This window comes from Microtus pennsylvanicus, chromosome X, assembly GCF_037038515.1.
Source record: "Microtus pennsylvanicus isolate mMicPen1 chromosome X, mMicPen1.hap1, whole genome shotgun sequence".
Taxonomy (NCBI): Eukaryota; Metazoa; Chordata; class Mammalia; order Rodentia; family Cricetidae; genus Microtus; species Microtus pennsylvanicus.
The window spans coordinates 33,987,291-34,014,958 of record NC_134601.1 but is presented as its reverse complement, the minus strand read 5'-3'; the positions used below and the strand labels follow the sequence as shown (position 1 = coordinate 34,014,958).

At 42.2% G+C, this 27,668-nt stretch overlaps 1 protein-coding gene across 8 annotated transcripts in view; it reads right to left on the bottom strand.

Annotated features, from left to right (window-relative positions):
* The window catches only part of Vsig1 (V-set and immunoglobulin domain containing 1), a 163,166-nt gene that overhangs the window by 131,870 nt on the left and 3,628 nt on the right, over window positions 1–27,668 (bottom strand). For 5 of the 8 annotated variants that reach the window (XM_075958168.1, XM_075958172.1, XM_075958173.1 and 2 more), the window contains one exon: window positions 3,666–3,730. In XM_075958168.1, coding sequence (XP_075814283.1) covers window positions 3,666–3,729 — 64 coding nt within the window. In that variant the 5' untranslated portion in view covers window position 3,730. Of the gene's footprint in view, window positions 1–3,665; window positions 3,731–12,016; window positions 12,079–27,668 lie in introns of those variants that run through there. The other 3 variants (XM_075958167.1, XM_075958174.1, XM_075958170.1) reach the window with 2 other exon arrangements.

The following is a 27,668-nucleotide window of genomic DNA, read 5'->3' as shown; positions in this document are numbered from 1 at the left end:
TGCCTCCAGAGTGCTGGGATTAAAGGCGTGCACCACCACTGCCGGGCTCAAAACAAAATTCTTACTCCACTGCCTCCTCCCCCACTTTCCCCATTTTTCTCATGTATACTCCATGTTCCATTTCTGAGTCCATACTATTACCCGCTGAGAAACTATCACTAGAAGACAAGGTTAGTTTAAGACACACATACCACGCAGAACCTTCTCACCCTGCTCTCTTTTTCGAGGTTCCCAGCTCCTTTACAAAGGGGAATCGCTGCAGTACATCTTAACTCATAAATGAGAACAAACAGGTAGAAACCTTCTATCCCTTGAAGTTTCTCAATGCCTGGAAACATGTGAAATGCTTCTTTACTCTCACAATATGGACGAAGTTGTTTAACTTCATTTAAAACAACACTTTCTTCTCCTTTTTTTCATACATGCATGTTAATGGGGTTATGTCAAAATTAATGAGCAATATGTTAAAAAATAAATGCAAAATTAAGATGGCTACAGGTTGGTTCTCAAGAGGTCCAGGAAGAGATCGATGTTATCCCTGTGCTGCTTCAGATGCTATTCTAGGTTTACAAAAGGCTGGTCAGCTAGAATTTCTTCCTGGGGTACCAAGGGCACCAAGAGAGCACACAACAGTATTCCTCCCGGTGCCATAAATCACAGCAGACATCTCCTCCACACCCTCATTGCTCAGAAGTACCCCAAGGGCTCAAAGGCCTGCAGAGCCTTCCAAATGGACAAGGCTTGTCATACCATGGTGTAATAGACCAAACGGCTTAACAGAACCAGAAATGGGTTGAGCAGGACTCTGAAAGACAAAGCTAGGAACCAAATGGCAAGTGCTAACAATGGCTCAAAAAGACTACATGCAGCTCAAAGTGTTACTGGATTCAGGCTATCCTACAAGCCATGCTCTTAGATAAGCAAACTCAAAGCACTGAATTAATTTTGAGAAGAATCCCCAGACTAACGGAAAGGCAAACATGGAGGTGAGCTGACTGGGGAAAGCTTACCAAGAGTCGGGTTTCCTCAAGAGTCTGGAACATAATACAAATTCTCATCTCCTTCACAAAGCAGAGTGTGGAAAGACAGGAAAAGTCCTAGGGATAAAGTGACTCCAGCAACTGTAAGGGACACTTCAATCTTTCCTCTCCACCTGGGTCAGCGTGCTGAAAAAATAAGCCTTTTCTCCTAGCCATGACTTGCCAAGTTGTCAGCAGACTTGTTAGTGTTCTCCTCTTTAATCATTGCTGCCATATAAGCCATGGTTATCCCAGTCAGCAACTGCAACTCCACCACTATCAGTAGCAAGAGCTGCGGCCTGAGGGAATTCTTTCAAAGCTACAAAGGGAAATCTAAATCTCTGTCCCTCAAATTAAAAAAAAAACCCTCAAGATTCAAAGGCTGAGGTAGACTCTGGCTCCCCAGAGAGGCTGAATAACAAGCAGCTCACCTAGTTCAACTCCTCAGTCTCCCAAGAAGTTCTTGTGCTACCCACTCCTCGCCCCCTCCTTAAAATCCCTTCTCCACCAGGGCTCCTCCCTACAACTTCCTGTCAGCTGCGGTGGCAGCCTTCTGGCCGCAGGTGAATTTTATTTAATCAAACACATCTTTGCACTAGTAAACAAATGGTCCAGAGCATAAACAAAAGTAACACACCTTAAAATAATATTCTACAACAGGGTCATAGTCCCTCATAGACCAGCATTGGACACTCAACTCAATAGACTAATTAAATAGACATTCACAGTAGAAAGCAGAAAAAGAGATTTGATCAGTATGGTTACATTGGGAAGAAGAACAAAGAGGTAGAGCGACCCTCTGTCCCTAGTCCATCTTTGGGATCCCGACATGACACTTTCTGCTCTTAAATGATTGTAGAACTTTCCTCACAGTAAAGCTGGTCAACTACTGAGAAACAAGTAATCCATATAATTCCACTTGCAAAAGGCTTCATAAATATTTTGGGGTTTCCAATATTTTACAATCAGTCAACTTTGCCATAAAAGCAGCTATGTAATTGAATAGTTGTTTTCCAATAACATTTTATTTATAAAACTAGGCAACTAGTTGGACTTGTTTGGTTCACTGGCTATGAAAAGTCAATGACTTTAATAGAGAGAACTGATTTTTATAGGCATAAAAAAATCTCGAGCTTGGCAGTAGTGGCACACACCTTTAATCCTGGTACTCACGGAGGCAGAGGCAAGCAGATCTCTGTGAGTTCGAGGCCAGCCTGGTCTACAGAGCAAGTTACAGAACAGCAGCCAAAACTACAGAGAAACCCTGTTAAAAAACCAAAAAGGAAAAAGAAAAAAATCTCTACTTGTGGCTCTAGCACCAGTGATCCTTCCAACATTTGAGTATCTAGTTGAACATGTATAATATAGAAGCCATATTTGTTAAAATTTTGAGCTCCATATATAGTATCACTAATCAACAATTACTACCCAAGTGAATATGAAATAAAATGGGAGAAGGGTGGGGATGAGGTGGTAGGGGGCTCACAGGAGTTACTAATCACATAATAGAAAAAAAGAGCAAAATGTAAACAGAAGTTTCTATCCCACCCAGGTCCAAGCCATTCAGTCCCAAAGAAACACAGAGGCTTAATGTGTTTGGCTTATTATGAACTAGCTCTTACAACTTAACCCATAATTCTCATCTATGTTTAGCCACGTGACTTGATACCTTTTCTCAGTAAGGCATTCTCATCTTGCTTCTCTCTGCATCTGGGTGGCAACTGACTCTCTGCCTTTCCTCTTCCCAGAATTCTCCTAGTCTGGTCGCCCCGCCTATACTTCCTGCCTGGTTACTGGTCAATCAGCGTTTTATTAAACTAAAATAAGTGACAAATCTTTACAGTGTACAAGAGCATTATCCCAATACTTACTGCTGAATGCTTTTACCCATGTCTATGGTGGAAGGGGGAGGCAAAGGGAAATGAAAAAGGTTAAAACTGCCAGATGCCTAAGCAGCAACATGGCAAGTTCATAGATGAGGTAAATGAGCCTTGGGGCAGCACATACATGAATATAAATGGGCTAATTGAAGGTGTAAGAGCTGGCTGGAGACAAGCCTAAGCTATAGGCCAAGCATTTATAATTAATAATAAGTCTCTGTGTGGTTATTAGGGAGTGACTGCCGGGACATGGAGAAACTCTGCCTATACAAACCACTGGCACCAGCTAGAGGCCAAGTGTTTGGATGTAAAGCCCACAGAGGACATTTCACATTCACACTGCAACAGAGCCTACCTTGGTAATTGTGAAGAATAAGGCATTACTGAACGTTATTTCAACAAGTTCACACTGTAGCCTACATTCAAATACACAAACACTCAATCCAAATAAATACTCAGTCCAAATATTTGCACAGAGGTAAATAAAAAAATGTACAAGAACACACAGATTCACATCCTTAATTTTTTTCTTTTTTAACTATTGCACACCTTTGAAAACATGGCACACACAGTCATTAAGAAGACAGGACAAAATGAGGCTAAAGGTGGAGAGAAGAAAGCAGGGTTTGGGAAGGTAGACGTCAGAACGTCACAGGCAAATATGTAGTCTTTTGCGGACAACTGGCTTCTGCTCCCCATAGAAAGCAGCCATAACGAAAATACGAAGACTTCCCTTTATACTATTCTCTCCACTTCAATTACTCACCTTCTCTTTGGACAATAAGCTTGAGGTACCAGCAGATCCCATATCCTTTCTTCAAAGTATTCATTCTGAAAAATCAAGACCACCATTGGAATCCGAAACAGGGATGATGACATACTGATTCTGTACAGCTCATTTTTGGTGCCTCTGGTAAAAAGGAAAATTCTAAGACTATAGATTCAAACACTATAGTCTAAGTTTAGAAACCAAGATGCAAAGTCAGGCATGGTAGTATATGCCTTTAATCCCTGTGCCCAGAGGCAGGCAGATATCTGTGTATTTGAGGTCAGCCTGATATACAAAGTGAGACCCTATCCAAAGAAACGAGGAAGGGAGAGAAGGAGAGGGGGAAATAGGTCTCAGTTTCATTTCTAGCTAGAGGTAAGATTCTTTACCTTTTAGAATTATATTCTTATTTTCCTAATGGCTGAGGCAATGTCAGACCAAGTTTCATTCTTACCATTTTAAGAACAATGGCATAGTTTGTTTAGTCGGGGTTCTCTAAAGAAACAGAACTGATATGCCACTAGAAGACAAGGCCCAGATTTAGGTCTTCTCTGCAAGTGACCCAATCAGAAAAATCCTTCACAGGTGTGTCCATCTCCTTGGGTTTTAGTTGATTCCAAATGGAGTCTAGTTGACAAGCAAAATAAGCCGTCACACAGTCCTGGCTACACATTGCTTTCACAGTAGCTTCTAAAACTTAATTTTCTTTGCAATACAACTTGGTACCTTCTACTATGCTTGGTAATGCACTTATTGTTTTCTATCATCTTTCCCAGCTAAACTGAACTATTGGATCCAACTTTCAGCTCCTGTCATAAGCCCTCCAGTTCTACACACCAAAAGGTGGTGTCTTTTTTCGAAGCAAGCCCAGCTAGTCCACTGGTCCAAAGATGATTAGTAATATGTGACACATAGCCACTGTAGCTTGATCATGGTACTGCCACACACAAAAAAAAGGCAGAACCACCTCAGTCTGAATCAGAGTTGTCCAACAAAATGCTCCTAACCAGCTGTGTCTCAGCTGGTCTCCAAATCTGTGAGAACAAGTGCTCACTATGAATTCAGAAGTGTTGTGGGCTTTGTTAGGCGGCACCATGGCGAGAGCCAGCTGATAGTCCTGCTTGAATATAACTGCCTAGAGACCATTTAGAACAGCAGACACTCGTTTAATATTTATTGATTAAACTCAATGACAAGCTTTACAAAAGCTGTTCTTTACAAAAGAATGCAGTAACTGGGTCACACTTCTAAACCAAATTAAAATCTTTGATGAGGTTCACCATTATTTTGTTTAAAGCTCCCCAGGTGAGTTTTATGCACTGTCAAGGGAGAGGACTGCTAGTCTGGATTTTGTGGGGTTTGTGATGGGAAAGTGTACCAAAAAAGCATATAGGTTTTAGAATCCAGCAGATATATTCAAGTCCAACTGTTCCATTTACTAAAATGCATATGTGACAACCATGTTATGAATTAGTATATCTAGGCCTCAAATTCGTCATTTAAGTACAGATGGCACTACTTTGCTTATATGGTTATTACAAAGACTAAACGAGATAATGGATAATGGGTTAAGCATAGCATGTGGTACACAGGAAAGGTTCAACAATCTTAACTTAAAGCTTATTGTTTGGAGTGCATTGCACTTACATGAAAGGTGTCTTTGCACCGGGCAGTGGTGGCGCAGGTCTTTAATCCCAGCACTTGGGAGGCAGAGGCAGGCGGATCTCCATGAGTTCGAGACCAGCCTGGTCTACAGAGCTAGTTCCAGGACAGGAACCAAAGCCACAGAGAAACCCTGTCTCGAAAAACCAAAAAAAAAAAGTGTCTTTGAATTCTTTCAAGTAGTAACACCTTGAGTAAATTAAACACTCTTAACACTCCAGGAATACATGCATAAAATAATAGCCAGGCAAAGTGGCACATGTCTTTAATCCCAGGACTTGAAATGTGTGGGCAGGCAGATCTCTGTGAGTTAAAGGCCAGCCTGGACTACAGAGTGAGTGCCAGGACAGCCAGGGCTACACAGATAAATCTTGTCTCTAAAAGAAATAATATCTACATAATTAGTTATGAAAACAAAACAGCACTCATAAAACACATAGCATGTGGACAGGTGTCACATAAATAAATGATAAACTTTAGAGAAAAGGGCATGGCGTTTATTATAACTTTGACGAAGAGAGACTGCATTCCATTCAAATGTCCACAGAACAATTTCATTCTTAGGAATGGGATGCTTCCAGCACAGTGTTTTTGTTGTACATCTTCAAGTCCTTTTCCAGCCTCCAGGTCTAATTAATTTCTCCTTGAGACAGGACCAATCCTCAAATTACTGCAAAAACAGTACATGCCCAGTGGAGAGATACATCATCCCTCTCTTTCAAAGAAACCTAAATTATGTCCCTTATTTCAGTTATCCTATGGCTCTTAATTCTTTACCTCTTTCTGAGATCCTGGCATACAAATTGAAAGGCTTACTCAACATCTCCATTTAGAGATGTTTATACTTCCTTTAGTTGTTAATTCATTTCTTTCTTAGCATTTTTTCAGTGATCTTTTTATATAACAAGAAATCCCAAACAGTCCTTGGAATGAGTACTCCATTCTTAAATGTTTTTAAAAAATATTTTATTGTGTATAAGTGTTTTACATGCATGTAATGGCTGTGTATGCATGTGTGGTGCCTGTGGGGGTTCAGAACAGGACATCAGACATCCTGGAACTGGATTCAGACAGCTCTAAATTGATGGAGGAAGGTCATTGGTTAAAATAAAAGAAGCTGCTTGGCTCTCATTGGTTAGGAGATAGGTGGGAGGAGTAGACAGCACAGAACGCTGGGAGGAAGAGGAAGTGAGGTCAGACTCCACAGCTCTCCTCTCGGGAGCAGACGCCTTCAGGAGAGACGCCATGCTACCTGCTCCAGGGAAGACGCACGCTATGAAGCTCCGACCCAGGATGGACTTAGGCTAGAATCTTCCCGGTAAGACCGGTGATCACAGATTATTAGAGATGGGTTGATCGGTATATCAAAATTAGCCAGTAAGGGCCAGAGCTAGAGGACCAAGCAGTGATTAAATGAATACAGTGTCTGTGTAATTATTTCGGGGCATAAGCTAGCCGAGCCGGGCAGGCGGCTGGGGTATTTGGGGACGCAGCCCTGCCGCTGCTCATATTACAACAGTAAATTGCCCTGTAGGGACTGGGAAATAAACCCAGGGAGCTGTCAGTTCCCTTTGCTGCTTCTTGGCTACTCTTCAGCATATCACCCATTTTTTTTTGGGGGGGGGGCTGTTTCAAGACAAGGTTTTTCTGTGTAGCCTTGGCTAGCCTGGAACTCGGAGATCTGTCTGCCTCTATCTCCTGAGTGCTGAGATTAAAGGCATGTTTCACTATCACCCAGTTCCATCCTTAAACTTTGAGTCTTAATTGAAAATACTAGAGACAGAAGTTCTGCTCCCCAAATGCCTGAAGCTCACCAGCTCCTGACTCCCGCCAATACCCCCACCCTGAGACAGGGTTTATCTGTGTAGCCCTGGCTGCCCTGGAACTCACCCTGTAGACCGGCTAGCTCAGGGATCTGCCTACCTCTGCCTCCTGAGTAGGTCCCTGGTTTCTGAAGGCCCTGTTTTTCAAGCATTATCAATTTGAATTTGAACAACTCCACTATCCTTCCACACATTCTTACTTTTGCTTGCATTATCAAAATCAATTTCTGTGACTTACAATGAATGATTCTAATGCAAAATGTATACCACAGATTGAATTAAAGTCAAGAGACATCTGGGAATTATGTAGGAAGCATTTATAGCTATAGCTAGTTACTAATTACACCAGAATAAAGGGTGTGGAATGATCAAAATTCTAGGATAGGAAATATGTATTTCATCAGATCTCAAGTAGAGTATATTAAATCTTTGTGAAAAATATTAAAAGGTCCAAGAATAAAAGTTAAACTAACTGCCTCCTCTGAACAGTTAAATTATAAAATGGTAAAATGTCATATACAAATTTCCACAGGAACAAGATATGAGGACAACTGGAACACACAGCGTAGGACTAGTATAGTCTCCACACCCAAACTGACAAATATAAAAAATGACAGGCGTACTTCTCTTATGAACCTAGATATACAAAAGTATAGAATACTGATGTGAAAAATGGATAATCACAAGAAAAATACAAGAAAATATTTTAACAGCTGGCAATATGGTTTTTGATGTTTTTTTTAATTTGGTGTGTGTGTGTGTGTGTGTGTGTGTGTGTGTATTTTAGACAAGGTCTTACTATGTAGCCCTGGATAGCCTGTAACTCACCATATAGATAAGGCTGGCCTCCAACTCACAGAAATCCACCTGCCTCATGTGTCCTGAATGCTAGGATTAAAAGCATGTGCCACCACATCTGCCAACATCTGGAAATTTGAATAAGCCTTTCTGCTAAGATGGTTCATACAGATATATACATATAAATTAACTGTGAAAAATGAAAAGCACCTCCAGACATTTCCAAATGCCTTCTAGAGAAGTAGTTTATCAGGTGTTGGTGGCACACGCCTTTAATCCCAGCACTAGGGAAGCAGAGGCAGGGAGATCTCTGTGAGTGCCAGGCCAGGCTGGTCTACAAGTAGTTTTTCTTTGGGTTAAGAATCAAAGTTATAGGCCATCACATATACAAACACGGAAACAGAATATGCTAAATAAAACAGTAGTCACTCAAATACTGCAGTACTTTTATAAGAATGCATTCTAGGTCTCTGGGCCATCCAGCCTATGTGTTCTGGTGCTTCAGGCAGTGTCAGGGGTGGGCTGACTCTCCTGGTATGGGTTTTAGGCTTGACCAGTCATAGACTGGATGCTCCTTCAATCTCTAACGCAACTGGAGGGGAAAAATGTCAATGTAATGAAGCCTAACAATATTCTGCCATATTCATAGACTGGTGCTTGGCCAATTGTCATCAGAGAGGCTTCATCCAACAGCTGATGGAAACAGATGCAGACTCAGCCAAACATTAGGCAGAGCTCAGGGAATTCTGCAGAAGAGGGAAAAAAAAGATGGTAGGAGCCAGTGGGGTCAAGGACTCCACAAGAAAATCCACAGGATCAACTAATCTGGGCTCACAGAGACTGAACCAACAACCAGGGAGCCTACATGGGACTGACCTAGGCCATCTGCACATATATTACCACTGTGTAGCTTGATCTTGTGAGACTCCTAACAGTGGGAACAGGGGCTGTCTCCTACTTTTACTGGCTTTTGGGAACCTAGTCCTTGCTCATCCTTAATACAAGGGGAGGAGCTTTGTCTTACTACAACTTGATATGCCATGTTTTATTGATATCCACGAGAGACCCGAATAGAAATGGAGGAGTACTCAGTAGTCCTCATTGTCCGCTATGTTCAGCGAGTCCGGTTTTATCCCATGCTTTTTCAGACCCAGGCCAGCTGGCCTTGGTGAGTTCCCAATAGAACATCCCCATTGTCTCAGTGTGTGGGTGCACCCCCTGCGGTCCTGAGTTCCTTGCTCGTGCTCCCTCTCCTTCTGTTCCTGATTTGGACCTTGAGATTTCTGTCCGGTGCTCCAATGTGGGTCTCTGTCTCTGTCTCCTTTCATCACCTGATGAAGGTTAATATTCGGGAGGATGCCTATATGTTTTTCTTTGGGTTCTCCTTATTTAGCTTCTCTAAGATCACTAACTATAGGCTCAATGTCCTTTGTTTATGGCTAGAAACCAAATATGAGTGAGTACATCCCATGCTCCTCTTTTTGGGTCTGGCTTACCTCACTTAGGATAGTGTTTTCTATTTCCATCCATTTGCATGCAAAATTCAAGAAGCCCTTGTTTTTTACTGCTGAGTAGTACTCTAATATGTATATATTCCATACTTTCTTCATCCATTCTTCTATTGAAGGGCATCTAGGTTGTTTCCAGGTTCTGGCTATTACAAACAATGCTGCTATGAACATAGTAGAGCATATACTTTTGTTGTATGATAGGGTATCTCTTGGGTATATTCCCAAGAGTGGTATTGCTGGGTCCAGGGGTAAATTGATCCCGAATTTCCTGATAAACCGCCACACTGCTTTCCAGAGTGGTTGCACAAGTTTGCATTCCCACCAGCAATGGGTGAGTGTGCCCCTTTCTCCACAACCTCTCCAGCAAAGGCTATCCTCTAGATCAATGGCAATGGGTTTCTGATCCTACTGCATGTACTGGCTTTGTAGGAGCCTAGGCAGTTTGGATGCTCACCTTACTAGAACTGGATGGAGGTGGGGGTTCCTTGGTCTTTCCACAGGGCAGGGAACCCTGATTGCTCTTCGGGCTGAGGAGGGAGGGGCACTTGATTGGGGGAGGGGGAGGCAAATGGGAGGCGGTGGCGGGGAAGAGACAGAAATCTTTAATAAATAAATAAATTAAAAAAAATAAACAAAAAAATATAACTTCCAAAAAAAAAGAAATGGAGGAGTAGGGGGGGTAGGATTGCTGGGGGGAAGGAACTGGGAGGAGAGGAGGGAGGGTAAACTGCAGCTGGGATGTAAAATAAAAAGAACGCATCCTACACAGAAACAGTTAATCCAAGAAACTCAAGGGAGGCTTAACATTTAAGGATCTGTCAACCTACAATAGGACACTAACTCCTTATGTGGAAAACTGGCAACCAAACAGAGTTCAACACAATCCTCTTTCCTACAGGACGTGTATTAGGCTGATCAAATTGGGGACAGATACTTTTACAAGCAATTCTAACCTACAAATGCTGAGAGAATTATAGAATTGGAAAATTACTACTTGGAAACCCTTCATAAAAGGACTGAATTAGAGAACAGTTATTAGATGAGCAGTAAAGCCATTAGGCAAAATGATAATGGAAAACGCGAGCAAGTGCTCACACCCCAGCACCTCAATCCACTCGTCACTGGACTAAAAGTCAAACAACTAGACATTATATAAATGAAAGGTCTTAGTCTCAACTATTCTTTTTAAAATAATAATATAGAACCTGAATCTAAAGGCTATTCCCAGTATATGTGAAATTCAAGTAAAACATGACTGACGGGGAAGCCATTAGCCAAATCAAGAACATTGGAAAGTGTCTATGGTACAAATTCCAGAATTCTTCAACAAGCCAATAGCAAGGGAATAAAAGGGATAAGGCACTTTTGCTATTAGCTTTTAAAAGATTTAAAACAAGGGAGGTGGACAAACGGCTCAGTGGTTAAAGAACACTGGCTGTTCTTGCAGAGGACCAAGTTTGATTATCAGCACACACATGGTAGCTCACCAACCACCCATAACTCCAGTTCCAGGGGATGTGAGACTGTCTCTCTATGCTGCTCCAACAGGCACATGGTACATGCAGGTAAAAGATTCATAAATAAAATTTAAAAAAATATAATTTAAAAAAGATTTAAAATGAGTAAGATGGGAAAGAAAAATAGAGGCAGGGGTGTCAATTAAAACTTGTGTATGTATGAAAATGGTGGATGGAAACCTTAAGTTTTATATGAGAATTAAAAAGTGAAAACAAAACAAGTCAAAGTAATTGTCCATAATCACTAACACCACATTAAATGATTAAATGCCCATCATAAATTCCTAGAGCAGGCAGGAATACACAGAGTATATTATTCTGCCTTGATGTATATTTAGACTTGTCTAAAATACAATGTTAGTATTTTCTATTAAAAATAAAATAGAAAAGACATAACCTAATATGAAAAACTGACCTTGGCTGGATCCTGATTCCAATCAACCACAAAAGTAAAGGCATGTTTAGAAGCTGTGGAGATGGCTCAGTGAGAAACATACTTGCCTCACAAAACACCAGGACTTGAATCTAGATCCATCATTTGCATAAAAGGCAGGCACTGTGGCATTTATCTGTAACCCCAGCAGTGGGGGAGTAGATGAGCAGATGCTTAGGCTTCACTAGCCAGCTAGTCTAGTAGAAACAGAATGATCTAGGTTCAGGGAGACTGTCTCAAAAACAATAGGTGGAAACCCATCTCTGCATGGACACATAGGAACACATACATACACTACATACAAAAAAATGTAACAGTATTGACTGAGTACTAGTGTAATAAAAGTGGAAAAGTGAAAAGGCAGTTGAATAAAAGTCCACATTAACTATTGTTTTTCAAAAGCCCCCAAAGAAGTAAAAATTAAAGTCTTTACTTGATAAAGGGTAACTCGCAGAAACCATATCAAACATAATACTTCATGATGTAGTGTTAGAAGCATTCTCAGTTAAGGAAGTAAATAAGGATTATGATCTTACAATGGATATCCTGTTGAATGCATTAAGAAAAGTATTTTTTAAAAGAGGGTAATGGAATACTATACAACCTTTAACAAATGATCAGTCAGTTGTTGTAAGGAGCTGCTTGTTCACTCCAGGCTGCCCAGACCTGAAATAACCACACAGAAACTGTATTAATTAAATCACTACTTGGCCTATTAGCTCTAGCTTCTTATTGGCTAGCTCTTACATCTCAGTTTAACCCATTTCTAGTAATCTGTGTATAGCCACGTGGCTGTGGCTTACCAGCAAGGTTCTGTCCAAGTCTCTCTCTGGTGTGGCAACTTGGCTTCTCTGACTCCACCCTTCCCTTCCCCCCCTTCCCCCTCCCCCCCGCATTCAGTTTAGTTTTCCCCGCCTAGCTCTGTTCTGCCCAGATATAGGCCCAAAGCAATTTCTTTATTCATTAACCAATAAAAGCAACACATATACAGAAGAACTTCCCACATCAAGTTGTAGTGGTGCATGCCTTTAATTCAAAGCTAACCTGCTCTAGGTGGTGGGTTCCAGCCAGCCAGGGCTACATAGAAAGATCCTGTCTCAAAAAAAAAAAAAAACATGATCTCTACATTGTATGAAATTCTCAAAGAACTAATAAATAAAAAGGTATTTTGAAAAATAACATGATCTCAGACTGGAGAGCACTGAATGTTCTTCCAGAGAAACTAGGTGTTGGGGGCTGCAGACCCCTGGCCCCTTGTTGAATGGAGTAAACAACTTGTTTTCCTGTGCCTGCAGCTGCTCAAAGCACCAGGCCCTCATGAGTTCCTGATGGCAGGGGAGGAGGCTTCTGGAGGGTTTTATACCTGAAAATCCCAAGAGCAGGGGTGTGGCTATCCATTAAGGATCCTTATATAAGCTTTCCTGGAGCATAATAAAGTTGGCATTCTTGTTTTAAGGATGACCCATTTCCCTCTGTGTGTAGGTGTTTAAATCTTCAGCCTTTTCCTAGCTCATGAACCGTCCCATAGTGCCTACATTCCCAGCACCTACATGGCAGCTCACAACTGTCTGTAACGTCAAGATCTGACACCCTCACACATACATATATGCAGGTAAAATACCAGTGCACATAAAATAAAATTAAAAATAACATATCTATATATGGAAGTGGAAATACAATGACTATATATTCAATTTCTAGTTATAAAGTGATATCACTTTATATATTAGTTGTGCTTATATGTTTACATTTATTTTATATATGGATGTTGAGTGTGTACATATATTCATAAATAGAACACTAATGTACAAACTGGACATGATTGACTTCCGGGTTGTAATTATGACTAGATACTTTTACACACTTAAGAAACAGACAAAGCAATGGCTGGTGAAATATGCCCACAATCCCAGCACTTGGGAGGCAGAGATAAAAGGATCAAGAAATCAAGACTAGCCTGGGGTAACAAGACCAAGTCTCAAAAACACAGGGCCATTGAGATGGCTGCATGTTTTCTGTCGTTGTTTAGATTACACTCTCCCCTCTCCTCCCTTCAAGCCCTCCCATGTACTTGTCCTTGCTCTCCTTTAAATTCATGGCCTCTTTTTACATTAACTATTATGTGTGTGCAAGTACACACATGCATGTGGATGGACAGACATTCCTAAATATAACCTACTCAGTCTGTATAATGAATAATTGCTGTGCAAGCCTGACGACTTGTGTTTAATCCTCAGTTGTCCTCTGACCTCTGCAGGCAAACTGTAGTGTGCACAGCACACACACACATTTCTTTTAAATTCATGTACAAAGAAATATACAGAGAAAATGGATCATGTTACTTACCTAATCCCTTAACTAGGAACATTTCTAACTGTCCCTAGAGCACAGCCCAAATCCCTCACCACCTAACCCTCTACAACTCTGTTTAAAATGCTCTACTCCTGAGACAGCTTTTGATCCCTCAAATCCACTATACAGCTAGCATCAGATTTGTGCACATGTTTATTTCTATGACCTGGAACACTTCTACCCACCCATGAGCCACCTCCATCTACTGCAAGTCAGCCTTCAATCCTCTCCTCTGTCAATCTTTTTAATAAACTTTATTTTATTAGCATACGATGGGTTCCACTGTATCAAACACATGTATCACTGAACTTTTATCAGTTATCCCTTCTTCAGGGACACCTAACACTCTAGTCGGTTCCCCTTGTTATAAGCATCTATAGAAACATTTTTACTCTGTAGCCCTGATACAGTCAGGGTCTGCATTGATGTCTGAGGCTCCTGTTGCCACTGGGGGCCTTCGAATGCCCTGGATCTGGGCCCACACCTGGGGTCATGTGGGGGTTCAAGGGCCATGCTGCAAACTGAGTGACCAAACTGGCAACCAGGGGAATGGTGACATTTGGGCCTGGGATGCTGTCAAGGACCATGCTTGGGTCATGGTCCAACAACAACTGAGGTCTTGTATTGATGTCCATGACCCATGGTGCTACTAAGGGCCACGCAGACATCAGGGGCCTTGGTTGCCACCTACAGCTAGGTTAGTGTCCAAGGGTTGAGCCTGTGGTGTGGGAGGTGGTCCTGTCTGTGTGTTCCTTTTCTTGGTTAATGATTAAAGAAACTGTCTTGGCCTGTTGATAGGGCAGAACTTAGGCGGGGAAGACAGAATTGAATGCTTGGAGGAAGAAGACAAAGTCAGTAAGACACCATGGAGCTGCCAGAGTCAGACATGCTGAATCTTTGCCGGTAAGCCACTGCCACATGGCGATATACAGATTAATAGAAATGGGTTAAATTAATATGTAAATGTCAGCCAATAAGAAGCTAGAGCTAATGGGCCAAGCAGTGATTTAAATAATACAGTTTCTGTGTGGTTATTTTGGGACTAAGCTAGCAGGCAGCCAGGATGAACAAGCAGCCCCTCCTTCTACAAGCCTCTGCTGAGGTCATGCAGATCTGAGTAGCCTGCACTGCCACCCAGAGCCATGGTGTCACCCAGACCTAGGCTGCTGCCAGGGGCCATGTCTAGGTCCCAGGACCTGCCACAGCCATGCCACACATATTGTCTGTGTTGATGTCCAGGGCTCCTGTTACCACTGAAAGCAGTGAGGATAGGACTGCACAGGGGGAGGGGAGGAAAGGGAAAGAGAGAGACCTCTGCCTCCCCCACACCTTGCTGTCTGTGGTGGGTGGGTGGGAGAGGTGGCCCTAAAATCATTAGTGGGAGAATTGGCACCACCCCCCACCAGCAACAGCACTCGGGAAAGTAGGCCCTGAAGCCCACTTGGCAGCACAATAAAGCTGACCCTGCTGGCGGGGGCACAGGTGAGCTGGCCTGGGGGCATCAGAGCAGGCGGGCTGATCCCCCCTGACTACCAAGTGACATGGGTGAGGAAAAAAAAGGCCCTCTCTCCCTTCACCCCGTGGTACCTGTAGCAGGTGAGAGAGCTGACCCAGGGTCACAGGAGTAGAAAAGCTGGTCCCGCCCCTCATCAGCTGCAGCACGGGGGGGGGGGGGGCAGGCATGGTACCTTACCTGGGCAGCACACTAGAACTGACTGTTGAAAGGTGTACAGTTAAGCTGGCCCTGTGGGCATGAGAGCAGGAGAGCTGACCCTGCCCCCTCCCCCTCATCTGCCATAGGGTGGCAAAGGTAAGGGAAATATGCCCCCCCCCATCCCTTGTCATCTGCGACAGGCATGAGAACTGAACCTCTCGGAGGCATGAGAACAGGCGTTGCCCCTCACCAACTGCAGCAATTGGAAGAGCAGGTCCTATTCTTCACCTGGGCAAAGCAGAGCTGGCTCTGGTGGTTTGAATGCAGGTGTGTTGGACCCAAGGGCAGAGAGCAGGAAAACTGGCCCTGTTCCTTGCTGTCTGCTACACTAGGTGAGCTAGCCTGGGCAGTACTGGATAGTTTATCCTAGTGGGCTGACCAACCCAGCTACCACCCAGGCCCAGAACCAGGGCTAAGAGTCAGCCCAGCCCAGCATCCACCTGGTCTATGAACTGCTAGAGCAGGTGAAGGGGCTGAACCTGCAGGTCCAAAGCTGCAGGATTTCTATGACACAGGACCACAGGATATCCAAGAGTTCCAGAGAGGGCCCAGTATCCACAGTGTAGCAGAAGCCAGAGGCAACCAGACCAACAACTCATTGCAATGAACACTTAAAACTAAACACGTAAGGACTGAAGGGTAAATTGTGTGACTCACTGGGCCACATTACAGCTTTCACGCCAAGATTTTTGTTTTGTTTGCTCATTTTGTTTTTTTTGTTTTTGTTTGGGTTTCACTTTAAATTTTGTTTTTGGGGAGGTTGCAAGGGCAGAGGGGACGGGGAGATGAGTGGGATCAGAATGCATGATTCGAAATCCACAAAAAATCAATAAAGTTTTTTTTTAAAGAAACATGTTTTATCTCATCGCTCTTATTGTAGTTTGCAATTTTCTATTTACAGTACAGTCTTCAAGCTTACAACTGGTCCTGCAAACTTTTAAACTCCATAAAATCAGAAAGCTTCTCAGTCTTGTTACTTACTGACATCTAGTAAGAGCTCAGCAAACATTTGCTGGAATAAAAAAAAAAAACTCCTCCTTCATTACCCAGGGTGGACCTTGCCTTTAACACTGACTCCATTTTTCCTGCCGTTCTAACCCGTCATCACTGTCTGTGGGCAACTGATCTGAGGTGTTAACCTTACTACCCTAACTTCAACCATCTCTAACCACAGGCCACTTCACCTGTCAATCCTTGAGGTTTGCCTTGGCAGCAACTAGGTATTGGGATTGGTTTCAATGTCAACTTGTCACAAATTAGAATCACCTCCGCACGAAGTGTCACCTGAAGAAGTGTTCTGATGGCCTTAATTGACATGGGAAGACCCATACTGACTATGGGAGGCAATTCCTGGTAGCAGCCTAGATAAAAGGGGTATGGCAGGCGGAAGATGACCTGTCTTCCCCTCTCTTGCCAAGTTAATTTACCCTATTGCTGCTGATTCCTTCCCTGATAAGAGATCCCGAATTTCCAGGTCTGCCAATTAGTTTTATATCAACTTGACAGAAGCTAGAGTCACCTGATAAAAAGGAAGCTTAACTGAAAAAAATGCCTCCATGAGATCAGGCTGTAGGCAGGTTTGTGGGAAATTTTTTTCTGATCAATGGTTGATGTGGGAGGGCTCAGCTCATGGCCCTGGTTACTATGGGAAAGCAAGCTAGTAAGCAGTACTCCTCAATGACCTTGGCATCAGCTCCTGTCTCAGGGATCCTGCTTTGTTTGAGCCCCTGCCCTGACTTCCTTCAGTGGTAAACTCAGATATGGAATTTTAAGCCAAATAAACCCTTTCCTACCATGTTGCTTTTGGTCGTGGTATTTTATCACAGCACTAGCAATCTTAACTGCGACTCCAGGCTTCTGTCCTAGACGAAGGACCAGTGGATCACTAGGAACCTCCTAGGGTTTTTTGTGTGTGCCTGGTGGACTGAGGACTACCGGGTTGTCAATACCCTCAATGAGAGAAAGCTACCGCAGGACAACTCCAACTTCTCAGACACACAGCCTCAAGGTCAGAGCAACTACCAGGTTCTCAGCCTCTTGGGTGATACAGCCGTTGTTGCTATTTTAACATAAACTGACTTAAAAAAATTCATATATGTATATATTCATATTCATCCCATTGGTTCTGTTCCTCTAAAAAAAAACCCTGACTAATAAGCACACTGTCCTTACCACCTTTAAGAAGGGGGAGGGGTTGATTTGGGTTTTCTCAAGGCAAGCCTTGGCTGGTCAAGAACTCACTCTCCGCAAATGGACTTAACAGACATCTATAGAACATTCCACCCAAATAGGAAAGAATATACCTTCTTCTCTGCAGCTCATGGAACCTTCTCAAAAATTGACCACATACTTGGAAACAAAGGAAACCTCCACAGATACAAAAAAATATCAGTGTCCACCTGTGTCCTATCTGATCACCACGGATTAAAGTTAGAAGGCAACAACAATACTACCCACAGAAAGCCGACAAACTCATGGAAACTGAACAGTCAAATACTGAACCACACCTGCGTCAAGGAAGAAATTAAGAAAGAAATTAAAGTCTTCCTTGAATTTAATGAAAATAAAGAGACAACATACTCAAACCTATGGGACACAATGAAAGCAGTGCTAAGAAGAAAGTTCATAGCACTAAATGCCCACTTAAAGAAAACAGAGAATGCATACATTGGGGACTTAACAACACACCTGAAAGCTCTAGAAAAAAAAGAAGCAGGCGTGCCCAGGAGAAGTAGAAGACTGGAAATAATAAAACTGAGGGCCGAAATCAACAAAATAGAAACACAGAAAACAGTCCAAAGAATCAATGAAACAAAAAGCTGGTTCTTGGAGAAAATCAACAAGATCGACAAACCCCTATCCAAACTAATTAAACGACAGAGAGAGAACACACAAATAAATAAGATCAGAAATGAGAAGGGGGACATAACCACAGACACAGAGGAAATTCAGAGAATCATTAGATCTTCCTACAAAAGCCTGTATAACACAAAATTGGAAAATATAAAAGAAATGGACACTTTTTTAGATAAATACCATATACCAAAGTTAAACCAGGACCAGGTGAAGAATCTAAACAGACCTGTTAATTGGAAAGAATTAGAAGAGGTTATCAAAAGCCTCCCTACCAAAAAAAGCCCAGGACCAGATGGTTTCAATGCGGAATTCTACCAGAACTTCCAAGAAGAGCTAATACCTATACTCCTTAATGTATTCCACAATATAGAAACAGAAGGGTCATTACCAAACTCCTTTTATGAAGCTACAGTTACTCTGATACCAAAACCACACAAAGACTCAACCAGGAAAGAGAATTACAGGCCAATCTCACTCATGAATATCGACGCAAAAATCCTCAACAAAATACTGGCAAACCGAATCCAAGAACACATTAGAAAAATTATCCATCATGATCAAATAGGCTTCATCCCAGAGATGCAGGGCTGGTTCAACATACGAAAATCTATCAATGTAATCCACCATATAAATAAACTGAAAGAGCCCAACCCCAACCCTGCCCTGCTGTATGCTAGGACCAGTGCTCAAGTACAGTTTTAAGCTCCTAAACTAAGGCGACCCACCCAGAGTGGTGAGTGCCTGCCTACCGGGCAGGCCTAAGGGTCCCCTGTAAGGGAGCCTGGCACCTTCAGCTCTGGCGCCAGGCTTCCTGCGCGCTCCTGGATACCATCCCCCCCTTGCTCCATTCATCCTGTTGGCCCTGGATCATTGGGCTACTGGCGGCCCTGTTTAGTTGCTGAGGAATCCCATCAGGACGGGTGAGTGTGTGCTATCCAGGGGCAGACTGTCCCGGAAGAGAGCACAAACCCCCTCCCCCAGCTCCTTCTGCAGGGCTGTCTTTCTTTCGCACGACCCAGCCCCCCCAGCACCCCTCCCCAACCCTGCCCTGCTGTATGCTAGGACCAGTGCTCAAGTACAGTTTTAAGCTCCTAAACTAAGGCGACCCACCCAGAGCGGTGAGTGCCTGCCTACCGGGCTGGCCTCAGGGTCCCCTGTAAGGGAGCCGGGCACCTTCAGCTCTGGCGCCAGGCTTCCTGCGAGCTCCTGGTTACCACCACCACCCCCCTTGCTCCATTCATCCTGTTGGCCCTGGATCATTGGGCTACTGGCGGCCCTGTTTAGTTGCTCAGTAATCCCATCGGGTCGGGAACGGTTCCTACTTCTACACTGAAGAGATATACCCAGAGAGTCAATCACAGCAAAAACTGGCCCAAGAGACCAGGCCTCTCCTGGCTCCATTTGAAGGAAGAGATGGGAAGGCGCCAAGGCAAGAATTCCTCCAACAACCTGAAAGGCAACATGACACCACCAGAAACCAGGGATCCCGAAATAAGAAGAATTGTACACCCTACTCCTGAAGAAATAGAAGAAATCGACTCAAAAGTTAACTATATGAAAATAATAGAGGACCTTAAACAGGAGGTGAAAAACTGCCATAAACAATTAGAGATTACAAACAAAAAGGTAGAGGAAATGAATAAATCGCTCAAAGACACGCAAGAAAACCAAGAGAAACAAGAAAAAGCAATCAAACAGGTTAGGGAAGCGGTTCAAGACATGAAGAATGAAATGGAAGCAATGAAGAAAGCACAAACCGAGGAAAGAATGGAGATGGAAAATCTGGGTAAACGAACAGGAATGACAGAGACAGGTACTAACAACAGATTACAAGAGATAGAAGAGAGAATATCAGACACTGAAGATACCATAGAGAAAATAAACACACTGATCAAAGAAAACAGCAAAACCAACAAATTCTCATCACAAAACATTCAGGAAATTTGGGACACAATAAAAAGACCAAACCTAAGAATAATTGGAGTAGAAGAAGGAGAAGAAGTGCAGCTCAACGGTACAGAAAATATACTTAATAAAATTATAGAAGAAAACTTTCCCAACCTGAAGAAAGAGGTACCTATGAAGGTTCAAGAAGCATACAGAACACCAAATAGGCTGGATCAAAAGAAAACATCCCCTCGCCATATAATAATCAAAACACAAAATATACAGAATAAAGAAAGAATATTAAGAGCCGCAAAGGAAAAAGGCCAACTTACTTATAAAGGTAAACCTATCAGACTTACACCTGACTTCTCTATGGAAACCATGAAAGCCAGAAGGTCCTGGATAGATGTACTGCAAAAACTAAGAGATCATGGATGCAAGCCCAGACTACTATATCCAGCCAAGCTTTCATTCACTATAAATGGAGAAAACAAAATTTTCCAGGATAAAAACAAATTTAAACAATACGTAGCCACAAATCCAGCCTTACAGAAAATTATAGAAGGAAAATCACTAACCAAGGAGTCCAACAATGCCCACAATAACTCAGTCATCTAGAGACCTTTCACCAGCGCATCTCAAAGAAGGGAAACACACAAACCCTACTACTAAAAAAGTGACCGGAGTTAACAACCACTGGTCATTAATATCACTTAATGTCAATGGGCTCAACTCACCTATAAAAAGGCACAGACTAAGGGATTGGATACGAAAACAGGATCCAACATTCTGCTGTCTACAAGAAACACACCTCAACCACAAAGACAGGCACCTACTCAGAGTAAAGGGCGGGGAAAAGGCCTTTCAAGCAAATGGACCTAAGAAACAAGCAGGTGTGGCCATACTAATTTCTAACAAAGTTGACTTCAAACTTAAATCAATCAGAAGAGATGGAGAGGGACATTTTATACTCATAACAGGAACAATTCATCAGGATGAAGTCTCAATTCTGAATATCTACGCCCCTAATATAAAAGCACCCACGTATGTAAAAGAAACATTACTAAAACTCAAGGCAGCCATCAAACCACACACACTAATAGTAGGAGACTTCAACACTCCTCTCTCACCAATGGACAGGTCAATCAAACAGAAACCTAACAGAGAAATTAGAGAATTAATGGAGGTAATGAAGCAAATGGACTTAACAGACATCTATAGATTATTCCACCCGAACAGGAAAGAATATACCTTCTTCTCTGCAGCTCATGGAACCTTCTCGAAAATTGACCACATACTCGGTAGCAAAGCTAACTTACACAGTTACAAAAAAAAATATTAGTAACCACCTGCGTCTTATCAGATCACCATGGATTAAAGTTAGAATTCAACAACAATGCTACCCCCAGAAAGCCTACAAACTCATGGAAACTGAACAGTCAACTACTGAACCATACCTGGATTAAGGAAGAAATATAGAAAGAAATTAAAGTCTTCCTTGAATTCAATGAAAATAAAGAAACAACATACTCGAACTTATGGGACACTATGAAAGCAGTGCTAAGAGGAAAGTTCATCGCACTAAGTGCCCACTTAAAGAAAACAGAGAAAGCACATATTGAAGACTTAACAGCCCACCTGAAAGCTCTAGAAAAAAAAGAAGCAGACTCACCTAGGAGGAGTAGAAGATTGGAAATAATCAAACTGAGGGCTGAAATCAACAAAATAGAAACACAGAAAACAATACAAAGAATCAATGAAACAAAAAGCTGGTTCCTGGAGAAAATCAACAAGATTGATAAACCCCTATCCAAACTAATCAAACGGCAGAGAGAGAACACGCAAATTAATAAGATCAGGAATGAAAAGGGGGACATAACCACAAACACAGAGGAAATTCAGAGAGTCATTAGATCTTACTACAAAAGCCTGTATGCCACTAAACTGGAAAATGTAAAAGAAATGGACACTTTTTTAGATAAATACCATTTACCAAAATTAAACCAGGACCAGGTGAACAATCTAAACAGACCTGTAAGTCACGAAGAATTAGAAGCTGTTATCAAAAACCTCCCTACCAAAAAAAGCCCAGGGCCAGATGGGTTCAATGCGGAATTCTACCAGAACTTCCAAGAAGACCTAATTCCTATACTCCTCAATGTATTCCACAATATAGAAACAGAAGGGTCATTACCAAATTCCTTTTATAAAGCTACAGTTACTCTGATACCAAAACCACACAAAGACTCAACCAGAAAAGAGAATTACAGGCCGATCTCACTCATGAATATCGACGCAAAAATCCTCAACAAAATACTGGCAAACCGAATCCAAGAACACATCTGAAAAATTATACATTATGATCAAGTAGGCTTCATTCCTGAGATGCAGGGCTGGTTCAACATACGAAAATCTATCAATGTAATCCAGCATATAAATAAACTGAAAGAAAAAAACCATATGATCATTTCATTAGATGCTGAAAAAGCATTTGACAAAATTCAACATCCATTTATGTTAAAAGTCTTGGAGAGATTAGGGATACAAGGGTCATACCTAAATATAATAAAAGCTATATACAGCAAACCGACAGCTAACATCAAATTAAACGGAGAGAAACTCAAAGCCATCCCACTTAACTCAGGAACACGACAAGGCTGTCCAATTTCGCCATACCTCTTCAATATAGTGCTGGAAGTTCTAGCAATAGCAATAAGACAACATAATGGGATCAAGGGGATTCGAATTGGAAAGGAAGAAGTTAAACTTTCGTTATTCGCAGATGATATGATAGTGTACATAAGCGACCCCCAAAACTCCACCAAAGAACTTTTACAGCTGATAAACAGCTTTAGTAATGTGGCAGGATACAAGATCAACTCCAAAAAATCAGTCGCCCTCTTATACACAAAGGATATGGAAGCAGAGAGGGAAATCAGAGAAGCTTCTCCATTCACGATAGTCACAAACAGCATAAAATATCTTGGGGTAAATCTAACCAAGGAAGTGAAAGATCTATTTGACAAGAACTTTAAGGCATTGAAGAAAGAAATTGAGGAGGATACCAAAAAATGGATGGACATCCCTTGCTCTTGGATTGGGAGGATCAACATAGTAAAAATGGCAATTTATAGATTCAATGCAATCCCCATCAAGATCCCATCAAAATTCTTCACAGATCTGGAGAAGACAATAATCAACTTTATATGGAAAAACAAAAAACCCAGGATAGCCAAAACAATCCTATACAATAAAGGATTGTCTGGAGGCATTACCATCCCTGACTTCAAACTCTATTACAGAGCTACAGTAATGAAAAGAGGGTGGTACTGGCATAAAAACAGAGAAGTCGACCAATGGAATCGTATAGAAGACCCGGATTTAATCCCACAAACCTATGAACACCTCATTTTCGATAAAGGAGCTAAAAGTATACAATGGGAGAAAGAAAGCATCTTCAACAAATGGTGCTGGCACAACTGGATGTCAACCTGTAGAAGAATGAAAATAGACCCATATCTATCACCGTGCACAAAACTCAAGTCCAAATGGATTAAAGACCTCAATATCAGCCCGAAAACACTGAACCTGATAGAAGAGAAAGTGGGAAATACCCTACAACAGATGGGCACAGGTGATCGCTTCTTAGGTATAACCCCAGAAGCACAGACATTAAGGGCAACATTGAATAAATGGGACCTACTAAAACTGAGAAGCTTCTGTAAAGCAAAGGACACTGTCACTAAGACACAAAGGCAACCTACTGACTGGGAGAAGATCTTCACCAACCCCACAACAGACAAAGGTCTGATCTCCAAAATATATAGAGAACTCAAGAAACTAGACTTTAAAAGGCTAATTAACCCAATTAAAAAATGGGGCACTGAACTGAACAGAGAATTCTCAACAGAAGAACTTCAAATGGCCAAAAGACACTTAAGGTCGTGCTCAATCTCCATAGCAATCAGGGAAATGCAAATCAAAACAACTTTGAGATATCATCTTACACCTGTCAGAATGGCTAAAGTCAAAAACACCAAGGATAGCCTTTGCTGGAGAGGCTGTGGAGGAAGGGGTACACTCATCCATTGCTGGTGGGAATGCAATCTTGTGCAACCACTGTGGAAGTCAGTGTTTTGGTTTCTCAGGAAATTCGGGATCAACCTACCCCTCGACCCAGCAATACCACTCTTGGGAATTTACCCAAGAGATGCTCTATCATATGTCAAAAGCATTTGTTCAACTATGTTCATAGCAGTATTATTTGTAATAGCCAGAACCTGGAAACAACCTAGATGCCCTTCAATGGAAGAATGGATGAAGAAAGTATGGAATATATACACATTAGAGTACTACGCTGCGGTAAAAAACAATGACTTCTCGAATTTTGCATGCAAATGGATGGAAATAGAAAACACTATCCTGAGTGAGGTATCCCAGACCCAAAAAGATGAACATGGGATGTACTCACTCATAATTGGTTTCTAGCCATAAATAGGGGTCACGGAGTCTACAATAGGAGAATCTAAAGAAGCTAAGTAAGAAGGTGAACCCAAGGAAAAACATATAGTTATCCTCTTGGATAAGGGAAGTAGACAAAATTGCCGGGGAGAAAAGTGGGATGTTGGGGGTGGGGTGGGATGGGGGTAAGGGGAGATGGGGAGAGAAAAGGTAGAAGGAAAGGAGGGGGGACTTGGGGAAACAGGAGGATCGGGATAAAGGAAGGTTGGATAGGGGAGCACGGAACCCCATTTCTTAGTTAAAGGACCCACTTTAGGATGGGCAGGAGACTTGACCCTAGAGGGGCTCCCAGGTGCCCAAGCTGAGGCCCCCAGTTAGTTCCTTGGGCAGCTGAGGATAGGGAACCTGAAATGACCCTATCCTAGAGCAATACTGACGAATATCATGCATATCATCCTAGAACTTTCATCTGGCGATGGATGGAGATAGAGACAGAGACCCACACTGGAACACTGGATAGAGCTCCCAAGGTCCCAAGGAGGAGCAGAAGGAGGGAGAACATGAGCAAAGAAGTCGGGACCACGAGGGGTGCACCCACCCACTGAGACAGTGGAGCTGATCTACTGGGAGCTCACCAAGACCAGCTGGACTGTTACCAAAAAAAGCATGGGATAAAACTGGACTCTCTGAACATGACGAACAATGAGGGCTGATGAGACGCCAAGGACAATGGCACGCGGTTTTGATCCAACGCAATGTACTGGCTTGGTGGGAGCCTAGCCAGTTTGGATGTTCACCTTCCTAGATATGGACGGAGGGGGGAGGACCTAGGACTTACCACAGGGCAGGAAACCCTGACTGCTCTTTGGACTGGAGAGGGAGGGGGAGAAAAGTGGGGGGAAAGGGAGAGGGGTGGGAGGAGGGGGAGAAGAATGGGAGGAGGGGGAGGGAAATGGGAGGCTGGGAGGAGGTGGAAATTTGTTTTTTTTCTTTCTTTTCTTTATTCTCCTTTTATCAATAAAAAAAAAGAAAAAAAATAAACTGAAAGAAAAAAACCATATGATCATTTCATTAGATGCTGAAAAAGCATTCAACAAAATTCAACACCCCTTTATGATAAAGGTCTTGGAGAGAATAGGGATACAAGGATCCTACCTAAATATAATAAAAGCTATTTACAGCAAGCCAACAGCTAACATTAAATTGAACGGAGAAAAACTCAAAGCCATCCCACTAAAATCAGGAACACGACAAGGATGTCCACTCTCTCCATACCTCTTCAATATAGTGCTTGAAGTTCTAGCAATAGCAATAAGACAACATAAGGAGATCAAGGGGATTTGTATTGGAAAGGAAGAAGTTAAGCTTTCATTATTTGCAGATGATATGATAGTATACATAAGTGACCCCAAAAATTCTACCAAAGAACTCCTACAGCTGATAAACACCTTTAGTAATGTGGCAGGATACAAGATCAACTCCAAAAAATCAGTTGCCTTCCTTTACACTAAGGATAAGGAAGCAGAGAGGGAAATCAGAGAAGCATCACCTTTCACGATAGCCACAAATAGCATAAAATATCTTGGGGTAACCCTGACCAAGGAAGTGAAAGACCTATTTGACAAGAACTTTAAGTCTTTGAAGAAAGAAATTGAAGAAGACACCAGAAAATGGAAGGACCTCCCTTGCTCTTGGATTGGGAGGATCAACATAGTAAAAATGGCAATTCTACCAAAAGCAATCTATAGATTCAATGCAATCCCCATCAAAATCCCATCAAAATTCTTCACAGATCTGGAGAAGACAATAATCAACTTTATATGGAAGAACAAAAAACCCAGGATAGCCAGAACAATCCTATACAATAAAGGATTGTCTGGAGGCATTACCATCCCTGACTTCAAACTCTATTACAGAGCTACAGTATTGAAAACAGCTTGGTATTGGCATAAAAACAGAGAAGTCGACCAATGGAATCGAATAGAAGACCCGGACTTTAACCCACAAACCTATGAGCACCTGATTTTCGATAAAGGAGCTAAAAGTATACAATGGAAAAAAGAGAGCATCTTCAACAAATTGTGCTGGCAAAACTGGATGTCAATCTGTAGAAGAATGAAAATAGATCCATATTTATCACCATGCACAAAACTCAAGTCCAAATGGATTAAAGACCTCAATATCAGTCCGAACACACTGAACCTGATAGAAGATGAAGTGGGAAGTACTCTACAGCACATGGGCACAGGAGACCACTTCCTACGCATAACCCCAGCAGCACAGACACTAAGGACATCATTGAATAAATGGGACCTCCTGAGGCTGAGAAGCTTCTGTAAAGCAAAGGACACTGTCACTAAGACAAAAAGGCAACCCACTTACTGGGAAAAGATTTTCACCAACCCCGCAACTGACAAAGGTCTGATCTCCAAAATATATAAAGAAATCAAGAAACTAGACCGTAAAAGGCTAATCAATCCAATTATAAAATGGGGCACTGAGCTGAACAGAGAATTCTCAACAGAAGAACTTCAAATGGCCAAAAGACACTTAAGGTCATGCTCAACTTCCCTAGCGATCAGGGAAATGCAAAAAAGACAACTTTAAGATACCATCTTACACCTGTCAGAATGGCTAAAATAAAAAACACCAATGATAGCCTTTGCTGGAGAGGTTGTGGAGAAAGGGGTACACTCACCCATTGCTGGTGGGAATGCAAACTTGTGCAACCACTCTGGAAAGCAGTGTTTCGGTTTCGCAGGAAATTCGGAATCAACCTACCCCTGGATCCAGCAATACCACTCTTGGGAATATACCCAAGAGAGGTCCTATCATACAACAAAAGTATATGCTCAACTATGTTCATGGCAGCATTGTTTGTAATAGCCAGAACCTGGAAACAACCTAGATGCCCTTCAACGGAAGAATGGATGAAGAAAGTATGGAATATATACATATTAAGAGTATTACTCAGCAGTAAAAAACA